At 46.8% G+C, this 21,840-nt stretch overlaps 1 protein-coding gene across 2 annotated transcripts in view; it reads right to left on the bottom strand.

The window, feature by feature from the left end:
* Window positions 1-21,840, bottom strand: part of SIL1 (SIL1 nucleotide exchange factor) — a 64,791-nt gene that overhangs the window by 19,762 nt on the left and 23,189 nt on the right. For both annotated transcript variants that reach the window (XM_081855623.1, XM_081855624.1), the window contains 2 exons: window positions 18,046-18,237; window positions 15,636-15,757 (listed from right to left, as the gene is read on the bottom strand). In XM_081855623.1, coding sequence (XP_081711749.1) covers window positions 15,636-15,757; window positions 18,046-18,237 — 314 coding nt within the window. The remainder of the gene's footprint in view (window positions 1-15,635; window positions 15,758-18,045; window positions 18,238-21,840) is intronic.

The raw sequence follows: 21,840 nt of genomic DNA, 5'->3' as shown, positions 1-21,840 counted from the left end.
GAGGTGAAATCATATCCAAAAAAGTGCTGAATTTGCTTCCCTCCCTGTAACCTCTTGCCAGTGATATTATGCATATGGTCTTTTATACGTGAAACACTTGGTCCATATAAATGCACTCAGCTGCAAGAATATTTACCGTATTTTTCGCCCTATAGGACACACTTTTTCCCCTCCAAAAATGAAGGGGAAATGTGTGTGCGTCCTTTGGGGCGAATGCAGGCTTTCGCTGAAGCCTGGAGAGCGAGAGGGGTCGGTGCACACCAACCCCTCTCGCTCTGCAGGCTTCGCGGACCTCTCCGCAAGCAGCGGGAGCGCTCCCGCTGCTTGCGGAGAGTTGCCTGCATGCCGAAGCCTGCGCGTGCTGAGTTCAGCGCGTCCAGGCTTCGCGGACCTCTCTGCAAGCAGCGGGAGCCAGCGCTGGGCTCCCACGGCTTGCAGAGAGCTGCCTGTTTGGGGGCTGGGGCGGGGGAAGCTCGGGGGGGGAATAATTTTCCCCCCTTTATTTCCCCCCAAAAAAACTAGGTGCGCCTTATGGGACGGTGTGTCCTATAGGGCGAAAAATACGGTAAGTCTCCTTCGCGCAATCAGACAAAACACGCCCCAGCTCAGTTCTACCCTTCGCACAATGTACTTGCAACCCTGACTCAACAACGCTCATTTTTAATGATGTTTTGTATTGTGTTTTTAACACGTTATCCTACTAGCACTCAGAAACAGGATTTCCTGGCCCCAGTATACTGTCTGGGAATCAGGCCCCTGCATCCCCTCAACCCAAATCAATCTATTGACAAGATCTGCTGCTTATGTACTTAACTCTAGTCTATTTCACAGGGTTTTTGCAAATATAAAAGGGGGAAGATCACGTACATAACCTTGCGCTCCTAGGTGGAAAATATACAAATATACGTCGCACAGTATAGATATATATACACACACAACACTCTGCCAACCTCGAGAAACAAAAAATAATCCTTGGGTAAAAGCACAGTCAAATAGGAATTTTAAATATAGGATTTATTTATTTATTATTATTTGCTGCTTTGGAAGGGCACCCTTCTAAGTCCCAGTTGCGGGTGGTCAACGTTCCTTCCTCTGACTGCTAAGCAACCGTGATTAAGCATCCTTAGCAATGGTGCTGCCTGCTGACCTTAAAGCTGCCTCTGTGTTTTGTTTTCTAACTTTCTTTAGGAGTGTCTGATTGACTTATTTTTTAAAGAAAGCTAAGTGTCTGGGGTCCCTGCTAGCTTGGGTACATGTGCACCCCCCTTTACCCCCCCCAATCGGCAGCCCTGCTAGCACTTAACTATTGCAGGTATGCGAGGGGGGCAGGGAATTATGATTGCTGGTGTTGCTATTTGTATTTGATCGATTTAAGCCGATTTTTCTTAAGAGCTGGTCCAGCACAGGAGAGGTTTCCCTACTCCTGCTCTGTTGTCTATTAAAAAGTTGAAAACCTGCACAGAATACTGCAAGTGGAACTACAGTCCCCATCATCCCTCACTACTGGTCTTGCCAACAAGGGATGATGAGAGTTGTAGTCCAGAGCCACTTCCGCACTTTGGAGGAGGTGGAGTTGTGGGCTTCACGGCCCCACCATGTGTGCGGGGGCTGGAACCCAGCCCTGCACGATTGGGGGGGATTCCTGGCCGTGTCACCTCCTGGCCAGCCAATCAGCTGGCTCGGGGTGTGTGGCCTGCCTTATTTAAAGCGGGACATGGCCGGGGATCTCCCTCTTTGCCGCCTGCCAGCTTTTCCCACCCTCCCACCCTATAAGGTTTCCTTTCCTTGACCTTGCTATGGACCTTGGTTGGTCGCCGTTGAGGGGCCTGGTAGGAATTTTTCCACTTGGCAAATTGGCACCAGCCACTTGGTTTTCGCCTACCTCGTAGCAAATTGTCACAACTTTCTGGGTATTGGCGGTTAGGCATTGGTATAGTTCTGCAGATGGAAGAGGGGAGGAAGCGCCATCACCTGCCCCGTGTATTGAAGGGTAGTCTGTTAAAGGATTTCGGGGGGGGCGTGGCCCTGTCTGAAGCCTAGGGAGGTGAAGCCTAAGGCACGCCCCCTATCGGTGACCCTGGGGGAATTCCTAGTTGATGTTAACCCCTACTGGTGGTTAACCCTTCCCGGACTTCAAGCAGATGGGCTGAAGTCGAATATACAGTGGTACCTCGGGTTAAGTACTTAATTTGTTCCGAAGGTCCGTTCTTAACCTGAAACTGTTCTTAACCTGAAGCACCACTTTAGCTAATGGGGCCTCCCGCTTCCGCCACGCTGCCGGAGCACAATTTCTGTTCTCATCCTGAAGCAAAGTTCTTAACCCGAGGTATTATTTCAGGGTTAGCGGAGTCTGTAACCTGAAGCGTCTGTAACCTGAAGTGTATGTAACCCGAGGTACCACTGTAATAGGTTAGGACCAATGCCTAAGCCAATACTGCTCATCACTTGTAACCAATAAAGTTGTGGCCTTATTTAGCCCATTAACCTTAATAATTTTGTCGTGTCATTATTTCCACTGGGGGGAGGGGGACTCGCCACACAAACTAGAGCTGGAGACTCTAGATTGGGAAACACTGGATTAAAGGAACTCAACACCCCAGCCTCCCCGGCTTCAGCATCAAACCTGAACAATGCCTGCTTTTAGGGTCCCCTTCTACCGCTGCAGCAAACCCGCCACCCTAACTCAACAACGGCGAGCCTGCGGCCTGCTCTGCCATTCACCTCAGGTCTTCCTCCCCATCTCAACACGCATTTTGAGTGATTATACCTTCTTCCCAGAAACCCTCCAGCCTTCAGACGCCGCCTGCATTTATTTCTACCCGAGTTTTACAAATGGGCTTTAGAAATGAAATACTGCTGACATTTTCCGGCCTCGGAATCGTTTTGTGAATGGGATAATAATGAGCGTGTTTGATCGAATGTAGAGGGGCGGAGGAGGGTTATGGCTCTTATAGCAGGACGGCCAGCTGAGCACAGCATGGGTTGGAGCCTTCTCCCTTCTCCACACGCCCCCCCCCCCCCAGCAAGGTGTGATGTGGCTTGTTTGTAAAGTAGTTCCTTTTGTTCTCCGCCGAGCATGACTCTCTTCTGGTACGGAGGCCTGCCCCCGGCAACTGTTGCCATGGTTTTTACACTTCAGTGCATCGGTGAGGCTTCGCCATGCAGCAGCTGTTATTTACGTGGCAGCGGCTATGAAAAATGGTCAAGGAAGCCAGGAGCCCCCACCGCTTTTTGCGTTGGATCCTGCTGCCTCCCTCCTGATCCGTGCCAAATTAAAAGTTGTACCGCAGAGAAGTCGGTCGATGTGCGCAGGGGAGCCGACGTTTCCTAAGAGGGAAGGGAAGCCTTTGCCCGAAGGGAATGCACATTAGAAGCAATGCTTTTCAGGGAAAACCCACTTTTTGGACAATCCATCCCCCCCCCCCCATACAGTACCATATTTTTCGCTCTATAAGACACCCCAGACCACAAGACGCGCCTAGTTTTTGGAGGAGGAAAACAAGAAAAAAAATATTCTGAATCTCAGAAGCCAGAACAGCAAGAGGGATCTCTGCGCAGTGAAAGCAGCAATCCCTCTTGCTGTTCTGGCTTCTGGGATAGCTGCGCAGCCTGCATTCGCTCCATAAGACGCACACACATTTCCCCTTACTTTTTAGGAGGGAAAAAGTGAGTCTTATAGAGCAAAAAATATGATATATACAGTGCTATTTTTGTAGCAAAAGAGGTGCCGGAACTCACCATGAACGCCTCCCTTGTTCTCTTATAATAGGGACGTGGGTGGCGCTGTGGTCTAAACCACCGAGACTCTTGGGCTTGCCACTCAGAAGGTCGGCAGTTCGAATCCCCATGACGGGGATTTTTACCTTTTACCTTTCTCTTAGAATGGCAATGGCGCCCACTTGAGAGGTGCCAGAACTATCTGAGAAGGCGGCCAAGGTTCACAAGAGACCCATTAAAACATGACTCCATGCCAGCCTCAAATGGGAGCGGGTAAGAAGAGAAGAGAAACCAGGCTAGGCCAAGCTAACACCCCAGAGGACAGGATCACACTTCAAAACGACCTTGACAGATTAGAGAACTGGGCCAAAACAAACAAGATGAATTTTAACAGGGAGAAATGTAAAGTATTGCACTTGGGCAAAAAAAAAATGAGAGGCACAAATACAAGATGGGTGGCACCTGGCTTGAGAGCAGTACATGTGAAAAGGATCTAGGAGACTTGGTTGACCACAAACTTGACATGAGCCAACAGTGTGACGTGGCAGCTAAAAAAGCCAATGCAATTCTGGGCTGCATCAATAGGAGTATAGCATCTAGATCAAGGGAAGTAATAGTGCCACTGTATTCTGCTCTGGTCAGACCTCACCTGGAGTACTGTGTCCAGTTCTGGGCACCACAGTTCAAGAAGGACACAGACAAACTGGAACGTGTCCAGAGGAGGGCAACCAAAATGGTCAAAGGCCTGGAAACGATGCCTTATGAGGAACGGCTAAGGGAGCTGGGCAGGTTTAGCCTGGAGAAGAGGAGGTTAAGGGGTGATATGATAGCCATGTTCAAATATATAAAAGGATGTCACATAGAGGAGGGAGAAAGGTTGTTTTCTGCTGCTCCAGAGAAGCGGACACGGAGCAATGGATCCAAACTACAAGAAAGAAGATTCCACCTAAACATTAGGAAGAACTTCCTGACAGTAAGAGCTGTTTGACAGTGGAATTTGCTGCCAAGGAGTGTGGTGGAGTCTCCTTCTTTGGAGGTCTTTAAGCAGAGGCTTGACAACCATATGTCAGGAGTGCTCTGATGGTGTTTCCTACTTGGCAGGGGGTTGGACTCGATGGCCCTTGTGGTCTCTTCCAACTCTATGATTCTATGACTTTCTAAGCTAAGTGCCTTAGCAACACTGAAGCGTTCTCCCCAGGACGCAAGCAGGGGCAGTGTGCAGTGCTTTTTTTTTCTTTAAAAAATGTTTAGGGATACTCTCATTTTGACTCAAGAAAATCACCATTTTATAGTTCAAATTGGGGGAAATAAATACAGTAAACTGACAAAAGTATGAAGAACGTGCATTACTCATATTGAAATGCTGCCCCTCAATGAGACAAAACTTTCGTCAGTAAAACACCACACATCCACATTCCGCACTGCTTCACACATTAAACGCCCGCTTCCATCTGAGACTCAGGAAACACCAGGATAGGAAATGAAGCTGCCATTGGGGATAGCAACGAAACTAACGATTCACCATGCTAGAGAAGAAACTATTTTTTTTAATAAAAACAACAACAACCCCAGTTTCTTCTCCCGTTAGATTCACAAAATGTTTAGGGGTATGTGTACCCCTGCGTACCCCCAGAAAAAAAGCACTGGCAGTGTGTATGGAGGTCCTGGGCTGTCCAGATGACAAGACCCCCCCCTCTCGGCCTCACTGATGTGGTCCAAAGGAAAGCAGACCAAGACGTTTGGAGTGGACCAAGTCTGGAGTGGAGTCCCAGACTTGTGAAGGATTTACTCTTTAGCCTTTTCTTCTCCTGAAGATATCGCTGAAGGCAAAGGAGGTTTAGGGTCAGAGTTTTTCTTCTCCTAGATGTAACTCACTGCAGCTGGTGGCTAGAGCTGGGAAGGGATATAAGGTCAGCATTTCCCTTCGGCTCTTTGCCACAGCAACACGCTTCCTGCCTTGCTGTGTTTGGCTTTGTGACTCTTTGCTTCTGGACCCTTGACTTTGTGACTCCTTGCTTCTCGACCCTCGGACCCTTGACTTCATGACTCCCTGCTTCTCGACCCTCAGACCCTTGACTTTGTGACTCCTTGCTTCTGGACCCTTGACTTTGTGACTCCCTGCTTCTCAACCCTCAGAACCTTGACTTCGTGACTCCCTGCTTCTCAATCCTCGGACCCTTGACTTCATGACTCCCTGCTTCTCGACCCTCGGACCCTTGACTTCATGACTCCTTGCTTCTTGACTCCCTGCTTCTCGACCCTCAGACCCTTGACTTCATGACTCCCTGCTTCTCGACCCTCGGACCCTTGACTTCATGACTCCTTGCTTCTTGACTCCCTGCTTCTCAACCCTCAGAACCTTGACTTCATGACTCCCTGCTTCTCGACCCTCGGACCCTTGACTTCATGACTCCTTGCTTCTTGACTCCCTGCTTCTCGACCCTCAGACCCTTGACTTCGTGACTCCCTGCTTCTCGACCCTCGGACCCTTGACTTCGTGACTCCTTGCTTCTCGACCCTCGGACCCTTGACTTCATGACTCCCTGCTTCTGGACCCTCGGACCCTTGACTTCGTGACTCCTTGCTTCTTGACCCTCGGACCCTTGACTTCTTGACTCCCTGCTTCTCGACCTTCGGACCCTTGACTTTGTGACTCCTTGCTTCTCGACCCTCGGGCCCTTGACTTCTTGACTCCCTGCTTCTCGACCCTCAGACCCTTGACTTTGTGACTCCTTGCTTCTTGACCCTCGGACCCTTGACTTCGTGACTCCTTGCTTCTCGACCCTCGGGCCCTTGACTTCTTGACTCCCTGCTTCTCGACCTTCGGACCCTTGACTTTGTGACTCCTTGCTTCTTGACCCTCGGACCCTTGATTTCACGACTCCTTGCTTCTCAACCCTCAGAACCTTGACTTCGTGACTCCCTGCTTTTCGACCCTCGGACCCTTGACTGCTTCTCGACCCTCGGGCCCTTGACTTCATGACTCCCTGCTTCTCGACCCTCAGACCCTTGACTTCGTGACTCCTTGCTTCTTGACCCTCGGACCCTTGACTTTGTGACTCCTTGCTTCTTGACCCTCGGGCCCTTGACTTCTTGACTCCTTGCTTCTCGACCCTCGGGCCCTTGACTTCTTGAATCCCTGCTTCTCGACCTTCGGACCCTTGACTTTGTGACTCCTTGCTTCTTGACCCTCGGACCCTTGATTTCACGACTCCTTGCTTCTCAACCCTCAGAACCTTGACTTCGTGACTCCCTGCTTTTCGACCCTCGGACCCTTGACTGCTTCTCGACCCTCGGGCCCTTGACTTCATGACTCCCTGCTTCTCGACCCTCAGACCCTTGACTTCGTGACTCCTTGCTTCTTGACCCTCGGACCCTTGACTTTGTGACTCCTTGCTTCTCGACCCTCGGGCCCTTGACTTCTTGACTCCCTGCTTCTCGACCTTCGGACCCTTGACTTTGTGACTCCTTGCTTCTTGACCCTCGGACCCTTGACTTTGTGACTCCTTGCTTCTCGACCCTCGGGCCCTTGACTTCTTGACTCCCTGCTTCTCGACCTTCGGACCCTTGACTTTGTGACTCCTTGCTTCTTGACCCTCGGACCCTTGATTTCGTGACTCGCTTCTTGACCCTCAGACCCTTGACTTCGTGACTCCTTGCTTCTCGACCCTTGGACCCTTAACTTCGTGACTCCCTGCTTCTCGACCCTCAGACCTTTGACTTTGTGACTCCTTGCTTCTTGACCCTCGGACCCTTGATTTCACGACTCCTTGCTTCTCAACCCTCGGGCCCTTGACTTCATGACTCCTTGCTTCTCGACCATTGGACTCTTGACTTCGTGACTCCTTGCTTCTTGACCCTCGGACCCTTGACTTCGTGACTCGCTTCTTGACCCTCAGACCCTTGACTTCGTGACTCCTTGCTTCTCGACCCTTGGACCCTTAACTTCGTGACTCCCTGCTTCTCGACCCTCAGACCTTTGACTTCGTGACTCCTTGCTTCTTGACCCTCGGACCCTTGATTTCACGACTCCTTGCTTCTCAACCCTCAGAACCTTGACTTCGTGACTCCCTGCTTTTCGACCCTCAGACCCTTGACTGCTTCTCGACCCTCAGACCCTTGACTTTGTGACTCCTTGCTTCTCAACCCTCAGACCCTTGACTTCGTGACTCCTTGCTTCTTGACCCTCGGACCCTTGACTTTGTGACTCCTTGCTTCTTGGCCCTCAGACCCTTGACTTCGTGACTCCCTGTTTCCTGACCCTCGGACCACTGGCTTCTGGACTCTTGTTTCTGCTCCCACACTGCCATCTTGCCCCCGGCCCCGACATCCTCAGCCAGGACTTCGATTGCCCATAGACCGGGCCGTGACAGGCTCCCTTTCCTGCTTGACAAGCCCCACCTGCCCCACACTTCCCTTTATTTACAGCTATGTATAAAGAAATGCAGATCCCGGATGTGTTACAGGATCTCTCCGCCCCACAGAAGGCAGGCCGCATACACTGAGCTGTTTAACCCTGTAGGCTCAGGTTCTCCTCACAACAGCATGTGCAGAAACTGCCTTCTTGACTAGTGGTCTCTTCTGCTCAATCCTCCAGAGCCCGTCTTCGCATGCAGGGGAAGCCCCTAACTCACTGAGAGTTTGAGGCCCATCGGCTACCCTCACCTGGTTTAGCTGGCCAGTCAAAGCCGTTTCCCGGGATGTGGCCACTGCTGCACACTGACAGCTTCAAGGACCCACAAGTGAAAGCGGAGGGCAGGTGGGGACCGAAGATGGACAAACGGCAACATGTTCCCCATCAGAAGTACAGCCTCCAATGCCCCATATACCATAATAAATTGGTTAAACCTTTAAGGTGCCACAAAGCTCCATGCTGCTTTTGCTTCGGAAAACAGCTACTCCTCTAGAAATTGTAAGCACTTGTTAAGCGGCTAAATGAATTGGAATACTCTATGGATAGCTAAAGAAAACAACCAGTACATTTCTTTAAATTTTAAGGTGCATAAAAAGCTTCACTCCCACATAGATGAGTCACAGCGAGGCTCTTATTCTCCTGCAAATTCATGGCAGAGCCATGAAGATGAAGAAAGCAACTCCTTGCTATAGATCCCAAATAGGTACAGTGGTGCCCCGCAAGACAAATGCCTCGCAAGACGGAAAACTCGCTAAACGAAAGAGTTTTCCGTTTTCGAGTTGCTTCGCAAGACGAATTTCCCTATGGGCTTGCTTCGCAAGACGCAAACGTCTTGCGACTTTGTTTCCTTTGTCTTAAAACCGTTAAAACCAAGGGTGCTTTGCTTGAAGAGCTGCAGTTGCGACTTGACTTCGAGGAGCAACTGTTAGCACGCGGTTTGGTAGCCTTTTTTCAGACTTTGCTGATTTTTGAAGCTTTTCCAAAACTTCTTTTGCATCCATTTGGTAAGTTAAACTTTTAAAACTTTTTTTGTGGTTTTTGGATTTTGGGTTGGGGTGTTTGGGATTCAAGGACTTGGTGTTGGGTTTTTTTTTTTTTTTTTTTTTTTGCAAGAATCTGGGAGCTTGTGGGTTTTTTTTCTGCATTTTTATGATTTTTTGTGACCATTGGGCCATGTTGTTTTTTCTTAAAAAATTTTCTGAGTTTGAATTTCTGTGTGCTGGGTGGCTGGGGGAACAGTTGGGGAAGTTTTTGCAGGAATCTGGGAGCTTGTGGGGGTTTTTTTTGAATTTTTATGATTTTCTGTGACCATTGGGCCATGTTGTTTTTTTAAAAAAAATATTCTGAGTTTGAATTTCTGTGTGCTGGGTGGCTGGGGGAACAGTTGGGGAAGTTTTTGCAGGAATCTGGGAGCTTGTGGGGGTTTTTTTTGAATTTTTATGATTTTCTGTGACCATTGGGCCATGTTGTTTTTTTTAAAAAAAAATCTGAGTTTGAATTTCTGTGTGCTGGGTGGTTTAGGGAACAGTTGGGGAGGGGTTTGCAGCAGTTGGGGAGGGGCTGGGGGAGCAGTTTGGGGAGGGGTTTGCAACAGTTGGGGAGGGGTTTGCAATTTCTGTGTGGTGGGTGGGTGGCTAGGGGAACAGTTGAGGTGTTTGAAGACTTTGGTGATTTTTGAAGCTTTTCCAAAACTTCTTTTGCAGCCATTTGGTAAGTTAAACTTTTAAAACTTTTTGGGGGGGTTTTGGATTTTGGGTTGGGGTGTTTGGGATTCAAGGACTTGGTTCTGGGTTTGAATTTCTGTGTGGTGGGTGGCTGGGTGCTTTTGAATTTTTTGGATTTGAAGCACAGCACTGATTCTTGTGTGTGTGTGAGAGAGAGTTTACGAAGGTAGGAGCTGTGCTGCCATGGGACCCAAGAAGACTGCTGCTGCAGAGGCCAGCGAGAGGAAGAATGAGAAGGTGACGCTGGAAATGAAGGAGATCATCCAGAAGCACGACGGCGGAATGCGTGTGACAGACCTCGCCAGGGAGTATGGGAGGAATCCATCAACCATCAGGACCATCCTGAAGATGAGGGAGAAGATCCTTGCGACTGATGCAGCCAAGGGAGTCACCAGGATTGTGAAGAACCGCCCAGCTGTTCTGGAGGAGGTCGAGAAGTTGCTGCTCATCTGGTTAGAAGAGAAGCAGCGTGCAGGGGACACAGTGACTGAGGCCGTCATTTGTGAGAAGGCCAAGGCCTTGCACGCAGACCTCGTCCGGGAATAGCCAGGAACCTCAGGCGAGCCAGAAGTCTTCAAGGCAAGCAGAGGTTGGTTTGACCGGTTCAAGACAAGATCTGGTATCCACAGCGTGGTCAGGCATGGAGAGGCTGCCAGTTCTGATGTTCCTGCGGCTGAAGACTTTGCAGCGGAACGAATTAATTTCGTCTTGCGAGGCACCACTGTAAAGGTAAAGGAACCCCTGACCATTAGGTCCAGTCATGGCTGACTCTGGGGTTGCGGCGCTCATCTCGCTTTACTGGCCGAGGGAGCCAGCGTACAGCTTCCGGGTCATGTGGCATGACTAAGCCGCTTATGGCGAACCAGAGCAGCACACGGAAATGCCGTTTACCTTCCCACCATAGCGGTACCTATTTATCTACTTGCACTTGACGTGCTTTTGAACTGCTAGGTTGGCAGGAGCAGGGACTGAGCAACGGGAGCTCACCCCGTCGCGGGGATTCGAACCGCCGACCCTCTGATCGGCAAGTCCTAGGCTCTGTGGTTTAACCCACAGCGTCACCCGCGTCCCTTTATATCCCGAATAAAACGGGGCAATTCCAGCCAGGGGATTCAACGTTCGGATAGTCTGCAGGCTTTAAACCATAGATCTAATTCCTGTGATGGAAACAGTTGAGGCTGTACCTGGAAACCAACGAGACAATGCTTTGACAAGACACAAGACAAGTGTGGCGAGCGATGGGGCACCACTCAGGAGCAGAGCATGCAGAAGGGACCATTTAAAATCTTTTCTTCAGTTAAAAACATTGCAGGCAACAGAGCCAGCAAAGGCCTGTTGGTCCAAGGCATGGGTAGGCAAACTAAGGCCCGGGGACCGGATCTAGCCCAATGGCCTTCCAAATCCGGCCCGCGGATTTAGTGTGTTTTTACATGAGTAGAATGTGTCCTTTTATTTAAAGTGAATCTCTGGGTTATTTGTGGGGCCTGCCTGGTGTTTTTACATGAGCAGAATGTGTGATTTTATTTAAAATGCATCTGTGGGTTATTTGTGGGACATAGGAATTTGTTCATTTTTATTTTTTTAGTCTGGCCCCCCACAAGGTCTGAGGGACAGTGAACTGGCCCCCTCCTGAAAAAGTTTGCTGACCCCTGGACTCCAAGGTATTGGGAGAGACCCTGTCCACCACAGAAAACACAATGCTGGTCTAGATGGACCAATTAAAGTTCATCGGCAAGTTTGCTTTCAAGGCAAGACGCCACCAGAAGTGCCGCGAAAGAGAGAAACCGGTTTCAAGCACAGCCAAGTTATTTTCTTTGTTGTTCTGCTGTTGTCACCTCTGCTGCCTCTGCCATTCAGCTGATCACTCTAGGGGTGGCTTTTCCCACCACGGCCAACGTGCTGAGTCTTGAACAACAAAGCCACATGACACATCCTGAAATTCCTCCGCGAAGAACGGCATAATAACCAGCCTTTATTCGCTTGCTTAGGGCACTGGTTGTCTGCGTTTTTCTTTCATGATAACCACACACTAAGCACATCACGGTTTTAATAATACACACAGCCTCTAGAAATCTGGATTCAGGCATTCAAAGAAAAATTCATGCAGTGATAGAGAACCTTCACTAGTTTTTTTTTTTAAAAAAACACAACCACGTCAATATTATTTGGACTTATTTGGCTTCTACAGAGGCTTATTACTGTTGCTACAATTCAAACACGTTATGAGGAAGGCAAAGGAAAAATGGACAAATATCAATGCTGTGGGGGAAACAGTGCTTGAACCACACAGCAAGAACCGGGACCGGCCCAACCTTGAGGCAAGGTGAGGCAATTGCCTCAGGCGGCAACATCCACAGAGGCAGCAGATCCCAATGTCAGTCTTTCTCCTCTCCCCTCCACCCTTGTTCCTGCTGTAGATCTTCCCGAGCGGAGAGGGGGACAACATTTTGGGGTTAACACCAGGTTCCAAAATGTATTGAGCCAACCCTGGCCAGAACCATGAATTCACATGAACTGAATAATGGAGCAGAAAACAGTTTCATGGATTCAGTCCTCTACACTGAAGAGCCCGCAATGTGGCTTACAGTTGCCATTATTTTGGGTACATGACATGAATTTCAGCCATTTTCTAGGCACTTCACAAAGGCTGCAACCCTATACATGCAATTACCTGGTAATAAGTCCCACCGAACTCAGAAGGACTTATTTCCAAGTAGATTTATGCATAAGAGTACGCTGTAAATCAATAAGGCTTGCGTTTCTTTCCACTGCCCAGTACTTAATTTCTCTATTGATTTTTTTTTTTTTTAAAGCATTTCTGGCAGGTGTGAAGGTTGTTTGGTAGCCGAAAGAATTTCAGCAGCACGGAAAATTTTCCTTATACCATAAATATCGCTAATGAAGTCCCAGGCCGAAAGCAGAGGATTCTGGAACAAAAAGCTTCAAATGAAATTGAAGAATAAAATGGACAGGAAGTGTCTTAATATTGCCTTTGGTGGCATTACCTTGCTACAGAATGCAGACTAGCCTCTCAGACACGTAATGCCACAGGAAGTCACACAAGTACCGATGATATTTAGTAAGTGGGAGCTTATCGGTGGCTAATAAATAACAGATCCTAAAGGGCTCAGGTAGAAGGTCAACAATACTCACAACCACTTTGAACCATGGCTTACGTGCCACCACAGTGTGGAGCAACAGCAATCTATTCCCACCAACTGGTATCAGTGGGCACGTTTGTTATTCATTCATTCATCTAAACACATTTATTCAAATTATTATTATTCAAAAGCTACAATACAGCTTTGTCCACTGCCATAATGCCACAGAGCGATCATGCCAATCCTCAATCCCTCATCACTGCCATGTTGGATTGCCAAATTCCCTCGATAGGAACCCAGCTACTGATCTGGTTTACTAGACGTTTTCAATTCATATATCCCCTCCACTCTGCAATGAGGATGGCATTAAAATATCCCGTTCTGTGCTCAGAGATGGAAATGAGAAACAGTTCCTACCAAGGAGGACTGGCAGACAAAACAGATGGACTATGAGGAAATGGCGGAACTTACTGGAAGAAAGGGACGCGGGTGGCGCTGTGGGTTAAATCACAGAGCCTAGGACTTGCCAATCAGAAGGTCAGCGGTTCAAATCCCCACGACGGGGTGAGCTCCCGTTGCTCGGTCCCTGCTCCTGCCAACCTAGCAGTTCGAAAGCACATCAAAGTGCAAGTAGATAAATAGGTACCGCTCTAGTGGGAAGGTAAACGGCGTTTCTGTGCGCTACTCTGGTTTGCCAGAAGCGGCTTAGTCATGCTGGCCACATGACCCGGAAGCTGTACGCTGGCTCCCTCTGCCAATAAAGCGAGATGAGCATCACAACCCCAGAGTTGGTCATGACTGGACCTAACGGTCAGGGGTCCCTTTACTTTTACTGGAAGAATGGGAAACCAAGAAGAAGAAGAAGATTAAATAAAGAATGAGGAAAATTTATTAGACTAAAAACTATTGCAAACAACTTAATTCATCAGCAGGATTAATATGAATCGAGAAGTGATATGGGTATGTGTTAATTCTGTTTACTGATTACTCCTTAGACTTCGTGTGTGTGTGTGTGTGTGTGTGTGTGTGTGTTTGTGTGTGTAGAGTCTAAGGAGTAATCAATAAACAGAATTAATTGGGATATGCAGTAGTAAAGGTGAAAGTATAAGAAACCTCTGAGGGGGAGGAGGGAAGTCGAATCAATTAGATGTATTTTAGTATATGTGTATTTGTGTGAGTATTGTAAAACGAAAAATAAAATCATTCAAACACACACACACTGTTCTTCTTCAATAAAAGAGGGAAAAAAGAGACCAAACTGGAACACGTTTTACTATCCATGCTACATCACCATAAACTAAAGGAGTCCTATGGCAATTTAAAATCTTAGTGGACGCGAGACATTCTAAAGCTGAAGTGGTTCAGTACTTCGCTTTGAGAAGGATAAACCCGAAAGGTGCATATATGACCTGCAACAGGACTTTGCCCTCTCTGGAAATCTTATTCAAGCAACGCTTCTCTGCGTTGGTACAGCATACGTTATCATTCGGCGTTAGGTTTCTGAAGGGCCTTGAATCCTTTCAGCAAGACATTTATTTTTATTTTCATTTTTAAAATGAATCACCATCTGATTACCATACTCTCTGCTCCAGCATCTTGTTTCTATGCTGTGAAAAACAGCTGCCTTCCTGGAAACCTCTACCTGAACAACTGAATGAGGTCACTCCTTTCTGCTTAGTGACACTGAAGCCACTGGGCACCTGTTTGGTCAATTTTAAGACCAGTAAGTGGCCTTGCGCAGTTGCCCAGTAACCACAGGGCATCTTTAATCGTTTCTGAAATTACTAATTCTGACATCAAGGAGCAGCAAGCAGTTGACCACACAGCACGGTGGCCGAATCTGTGCCCACCCTGTCTAATGAGGGAGACTATTACTGCCCATTGCTTAAGGTTAATCTGGTCTGCCACATTCTTTCTCAACTGCATCAAGCGGTTGGTCCCTTACCTTTCCCGCCCCGACCTGGCCACAGTGATCCATCTGACGGTCACCTCCAGGCTTGACTACTGTAATTCGCTCTATGCGGGGCTGCCCTTGAAGCTATCCCAGAAACTCCAGCGGGTGCAGAATGCTGCAGCGAGGCTCCTCACAGGGTCTCTGCCATGGGAGCATATTCACCCAGTGCTTTACCAGTTGCACTGGCTCCCAATGGAGTATCGGGTCAGATTTAAGGTGCTGGTTTTGACCTTTAAAGCCCTTCACGGCCTAGGACCCTCGTACCTACGAGACCGCCTCTCCCAGTATGCCCCATGGAGGACCTTAAGGTCCATAAATAGCAACACCCTAGAGGTCCCGGGCCCTAAGGAAGTTAGATTAGCCTCAACCAGAGGCAGGGCCTTTTCAACACTGGCTCCAGCCTGGTGGAACGCTGTGCCTCATGAGACCAGGGCCCTGCAGGATCTGATTTCTTTCCGCAGGGCCTGTAAGACAGAGTTGTTCCACCTGGCCTTTGGCTTGGAGTCAATTTGATTCCCTCCCCCTCTTTCTTTTTCCTTTTTCCTCCTGTGATGAGGCTGCATTTTAATGTTTTAATGTTGCATTTTAATCTTGTTTTTAAGTTGTATTCATTCAACTTGTTTTTATTATTGCTTGTTTGCCGCCCTGAGCCCAGCCTTGGCTGGGGAGGGCGGGGTATAAATAAAATTTATTATTATTATTATTGTATCCACACAGATACTCACCTGGACAGCGCAGCTCCCAGAACGAAGGACGCATATTCCTTCACCAACGGCTCCGTGCTGTTCAGCCCATTAATCAGAAGCTGGAGGCCCCCAATGGAAAGCAAATCTTTTGCATTGTCCACCTATAAAATATGTTGTTCCACATTCAAGCAACGATTTGTGCATTTACACGTAAGGGTGGGTGTTAATTTTTCTATTCAGAATTTACACACGAAGTACAACAATCACGATCAAAACCTGATCCATCCACTTAAAAAAGATTAAAGGCAAAGCAAAAGCCTCTTGCCTTGAATCGTATGATGCCGTCTCGCTACAGGAACATCACATTCGAATTCTGAAGATACAATAATACAAGATACAAAGGGATCCAGAGTGTTGCTTTGCAGAATAGCTCCTTTCATTTACTGAAAGGATCAATACCCAGCAATATCTACCACCAAGGAAAGGTTGGGAGGGGATTTTTGCCCATTCCCCTGCAACCCCCCACACTTCTAAAGGGTCTCTCAACTAGAAGCTGTGGGGGGAGCAGGGAGGAACAAAAAAACCCCACCTCTACACTACCATTCCTCCAGCAGAAGTTTCCTGTGAGCAGAGTTCCACTCAAAGGAACTCTGGACCCAATCCTGTCACAATCATCAAATACAGAAGGAATCACTGAAAACAAAAACATGATTAGCTTACTGAAAGCTTCCTCAGACAATACTCTTAACTGAAAGGAACGACGCTATCAAACAAAGATGAAAATTTATTTCTCTAGGAGACCATAGTTGAGAGCCTGAGGAGTTCTGTGTCTCTTACCAATACAAAATGTTTTATATTTTAATTTAACAGGCAGGGTTAGAGAGTCAGAAATAATCGGGGACTGGCAATAAGCATTTGTATTATTGACTAGAAACTCATCAACCAGAACAAATGAGGTGGAAAGAGGACTTGAGATATTGATCGTAAGATGACTGAGCCAACAGTGTGACACGCTAACTAAGGCTGGGCATTTTAGCCATGACAAATTCCGGCAGGCCTGTCTAAGAAGAACAGGGAAGGAGCAGTACTTTTCTGACACAGCACAGGAGAGGCCATATATGAACCACTGTGTCCAGACTGCTCAGGTTCAAGAAGGTTGCATTCCAGCTATACAAAGTGCAAAGGAACAGAACTAAAATGATAGCTGGAGTTGAGAATTTATCCTGAACCGAGAACTTGGGTCAGTTCAGCATAGGAAAGGCTGACGGTAGGCTAGCAGTCTACAAAACCTACAAGAGGAATGAATGCACAAGGGAAATTTAAGCTAGGTTATGGCCTAGGCATGGGAAGTGGGTGGAGCTGTGGGTTAAACCACAGAGCCTAAGACTTGCCAATCAGAAGGTCGGCGGTTCGAATCCCCGCAACAGGGTGAGCTCCCATTGCTCAGTCCCTGCTCCTGCCAACCCAGCAGTTTGGAAGCACGTCAAAGTACAAGTAGATAAATAGGTACCACTCCGGCGGGAAGGTAAACGGCGTTTCCGTGTGCTGCTCTGGTTCTCCAGAAGCAGCTTAGTCATGTTGGCCACATGACCTGGAAGCTGTACGCCGGCTCCCTCGACCAATAAAGCGAGATGAGCGCCGCAACCCCAGAGTCGTTCACAACTGGACCTAATGGTCAGGGGTCCCTTTGCCTTTACCTATGGCCTAGGCCAGGGTACAAGAATCAACAGAACCCTCTTTTGGTTTCCCTTTTCAAATTCCTCATATATTCTGCCTAAGGCACACCAGCGAAAATTCACTTTGCATTCTGCTCTCGGGGAAATTCTTGCAGCACCACCAGCATTAACTCATACATGTTTACCTAGATTTAAGGCCCATGGATTTTAGTGCAATTTGCTGTTGACTAAGTGCGCTTAGGACTACAGTCCTAAACGAACACTGCTCTGGAAGACTTTCCTTTTGGGCAAACAAGGAACCCATGATTAATTTATAAAAGGACGGATGCCAAGGCTCAGAGCAGCCTAAAAGCTGTACCATGTAAGCCAAAAGCGTCTCCTCAAGCCTGGGAGAATCCAGTGGCAACGTCACTTTCCAAATTACTTTATGTGTCCCAGGTGATAAGCCCTGGCACTCAAAAACAAACAAATGACAACAATGAATTCTGGCACGCCCTGGCACAAATTAAAGACTCTTCATTATTGTGTTCAATTAAGACCTGGCATCTAATAATGTCACGTTCCAAATGTTTACAATCCACTTACACAATTTCACACACGACAGTGTTTACACCCAAACACTTACAACTGTGTTCATCTGTCTAGGTAAAATGCCTTGTGAGAAGAAGCCGGGTGCCACAATTCTGCAACATCTGGTACTGCAAGAAATCTATTTTTACGATTCCACCTTCCCGGAACATTGCACACCAGCTGCCAATTTAAAAAAATCTTACCTGATGAACGTAGTATTCGAGATCATGAAGTGCTGTTATTTTCTCCTCCAGCGTCGAAGTGGAACTGTTGAATTTGTTGATTAATTTAAACATAATTTCAAAGTCTGTTTCTAGTTGCAGATTGAGCTCTCTGAACTCTTCCTTAAGTTTTTCAATGGGACGGAACCTTCTCCTGACATCTTCCTGATGAGCCTTGGAATCAAGGGGAAAACAAACCGAAATAGCACACACCAAAATCAAAACACCGCCAACGTTAATTATTTTGTTTGTGTTTAGGTATATATGAGTAACCTCTGTTAATTCAGAGAAAAACAAGAGGCCATGTATAATTTTATGCATGTTAAAGATGCAACTAGATAGTCTAAGGGACAAAACAAGATGGAAGATATGTGACTGGATCTTAGGTAAAGGTAAAGGGACCCCTGACCATTAGGTCCAGTCGTGACTCTGGGGTTGCAGTGCTCATCTCGCTTTATTGGCCGAGGGAGCCGGCGTATAGCTTCCGGGTCATGTGGCCAGCATGACTAAGCCGCTTCTGGCGAACCAGAGCAGCGCACTGAAACGCCATTTACTTTCCCGACAGAGTGGTACCTATTTATCTACTTGCACTTTGACGTGCTTTCGAACTGCTAGGTTGGTAGGAACAGGGACCGAGCAACGGGAGCTCACTCCGTTGCGGGGATTCGAACCGCCGACCTTCTGATCGGCAAGCCCTAGGTTCTGTGGTTTAACCCACAGCGCCACCCGCATCCCTGACTGGATCTTACGGTTGTTTTAAACTTAAAAGCAGCTGTGGGGAGGCAGGTTGCATTAATTATTCTGACCTCCCACTGCTTCCCATTACTCTCTCCAAAGCTGCGCTTAGACCCTGTAGTCTACACCTTGCTCACAGGAGCTGAGCTGCGGTATTGAACAAGTCTCATCTGTCGCACTGCTCACATACGAGTAGACCGCGACTTAAATATTCAACAGCACCTGCAACAGGTGATATTAAACATATGAATTAGTTTTAAGACAGGAGCCTCAAGAGAAGGAAAATGACTTTCTCCAAGTTCAAAGTCAAGCAGCTGCCAGAATGCAGTAAAAAGACAAGAAATGTGATTTGCAGACAGAAAGCAACACTCCTCATTATTTACTAATTATGTTTTCTTTAGATTCTATTTGCGGCTCTTACAAGATAGTTAATTAAAAATGCTTAACAGATTAGGTTACCCAACAGACATCAGAAAGGGAAATTAGGTGCTCTCCTGTGAAATCTCGTCACTCACACACAGCTCCTGGAAATCAAACCCGACAAGATGTATTTTCCCTAAAAGCCGGCTGGGACTTCCTCCAAACTTTCACACACAAGAGGCTGGAGACTATTCCCAATACATTTTTAACTGACAATTTCCAGCAACGTCATCTTTAACCCTAAGCATTCAGGGAATAATTGAGCTTCATATTAATGAGTATTAATGGGCCACGGTGAAGGGGCTGCATTACAGCTTCCGAATTTTTGCTGATTTAAGAGCCTCTTCCTAAAATGAAAAAAATAGAAGGTTCAAGAGCCCCACTTAAAGAGCAAACAAACCTCCCATGAGCCTATAATACCTTTCGACGTCACAGCCAGGCCCCAAAGCACTGAAAAATGATAATGAATTCCTAAGGAACCTACTTTTAATTGGCAGCCGTGGATCATTTTTGTTTTGTAGCAAGGGAACTGAAAATTAACCTCCATTCCCTAAGGCCGGGGGCGGGCGGATTTTTGGCATTCCCAGACATTGCTGAACTAAAACGTCCGTCACCCATGGCCATTCACCATGCTGGCTGCAGCAGTTGCGAGTGAGGAGTCTCAACATCTTTTTCCTTTTAAAATTTTTATTAAGATTTTCCATAAAAAACTCCAATCATACTAATTTACACATCACATATTTTAGCTTATTGGACCTCCCTCAACTTCTTTGACAATCATTCAAAATTAAGATCCTATCTTCACATTCCTTAATTTTAATATTGCCTTTAGATACTATATTTCTGTCCTTATTTACTTTCTTACAATATTCCTTATATTTTCACAAAGCTTCTTTAAAACACACTAGCGTTGTAAATTTCTCACATACAGTTTTCAAATACTCTGTAAATTTTCCCCAGTCCTCAAAAAACTTATGATCCTTTTGGAATCTAATTTTCCCAGTTAATTTGTCCAGTTCTGCATAGTCTGTTAATTTTGTTCTCCATTCTTCCAAGGTCGGTACTTCTTCTAGTTTCCATTTTTGGGCCATCAATGTTCTTGCTGCTGTTATTGCATACTGAAAAAGTTTACAGTCTCTCCTATTTATGTCCGTTCTTGTTATTCCCAGCAGAAAGGTTTCTGGTTTCTTAACAAAGCTATATTTTAGCATTTTCTTTAGTTCATTATATATCATCTCCCAGAACCCCCTTACTTTCTTACAATCCCACCACATCTTTTTCCACGTGTGGCAGACTTGTAAAAAAAAGTGGCAAGCTTTCGGGAAATGATACATAATGAATTGAAGAAGATGGTGAAAAAGAAGTCATTCCCCAAAAAAACCTGAAGCATTTCTTTTGGGAATAATAGGCACAGGGGTCCCCCCCAAAATTGGTTAAACTATTTAGGTTTGCTCCTACCGCAGCCAGAATTCTTGTATGCACAGAAATGGAAAGAAGTTCCATCAAAAGAGGGGTGGATTTTGAAATTATTGAACAATGTGGAGAAGGCAAAAATAAGAGACAAAGAAGAAGTAAAGAATGGAGACCCTTTTTGGATTATCTGAGGAAAATATTATAGTAAAATGAAATTGCGGACAGGACTTGAAATATAAGCAAAGGAATGAGAATGATAAAGGAATGTAATGTAGGATATATGTTTTAGAGAAATATTACATTCATGGCAGCAGATTTGAATAGAAACATCATGGAAGTAAGGATGGGAAGTCAAAAGCCTTAAGGGAATATTGTATTGAAAAATATGAAAAAAGGAGTCTCAACAACATCTGGAGGACCAGAGGTTAACCACTTCTGCTCTAGGTGGTTAAGTTCCTCCCTCAGTCTACGAGGTCTAATAGGCTGAACTGGAGGCAGCCTATCAAAATGATGAAAAAAACCAGCACCTCTTGCCATGCAAACTGGAGTATTCCATCACTCAGGACTGGTTTTCTGGCAAATCATGGATAATTACTAGAAAGGTTAGGATATTAGACCAAGTAAAACAATGTCAAAGGACGCGGGTGGCGCTGTGGGTTAAACCACAGAGCCTAGGACTTGCCGATCAGAAGGTCGGCGGTTCGAATCCCTGTGACGGGGTGAGCTCCCGTTGCTCGGTCCCTGCTCCTGCCAACCTAGCAGTTCGAAAGCACGTCAAAGTGCAAGTAGATAAATAGGTACCACTCTGGTGGGAAGGTAAACGGCATTTCCATGCGCTGCTCTGATTCACCAGAAGCGGCTTAGTCATGCTGGCCACATGACCCAGAAGCTGTACGCTGGCTCCCTCAGCCAATAAAGCGAGATGAACGCTGTAACCCCAGAGTCGGCCACGAATGGACCTAACGGTCGGGGGTCCCTTTACCTTTTTAAAACAATGTCATCATTGTCTCTCTTAAAAGCACTCTTATTATTTGCCTCAAGTGCAGTGTTAGAATCCCACAATACACAAGCTAGGTGCCAAATGGCTCTTTAAACCAAGGTTAAGTCGCCAAAACAGAATGTCTAGTTTATTTATTTAGTTTATTTATTTATTGTATACTGCCCTGTAACCAGAGGTCTCAGGGTGTTGCTGTTTTGGAGCAAGGCAGC

The sequence above is a fragment of the Podarcis erhardii genome (assembly GCF_964252035.2).
Source record: "Podarcis erhardii genome assembly, chromosome: 3".
Lineage (NCBI taxonomy): Eukaryota > Metazoa > Chordata > Lepidosauria > Squamata > Lacertidae > Podarcis > Podarcis erhardii.
This window is presented reverse-complemented; position numbering and strand designations above follow the sequence as displayed.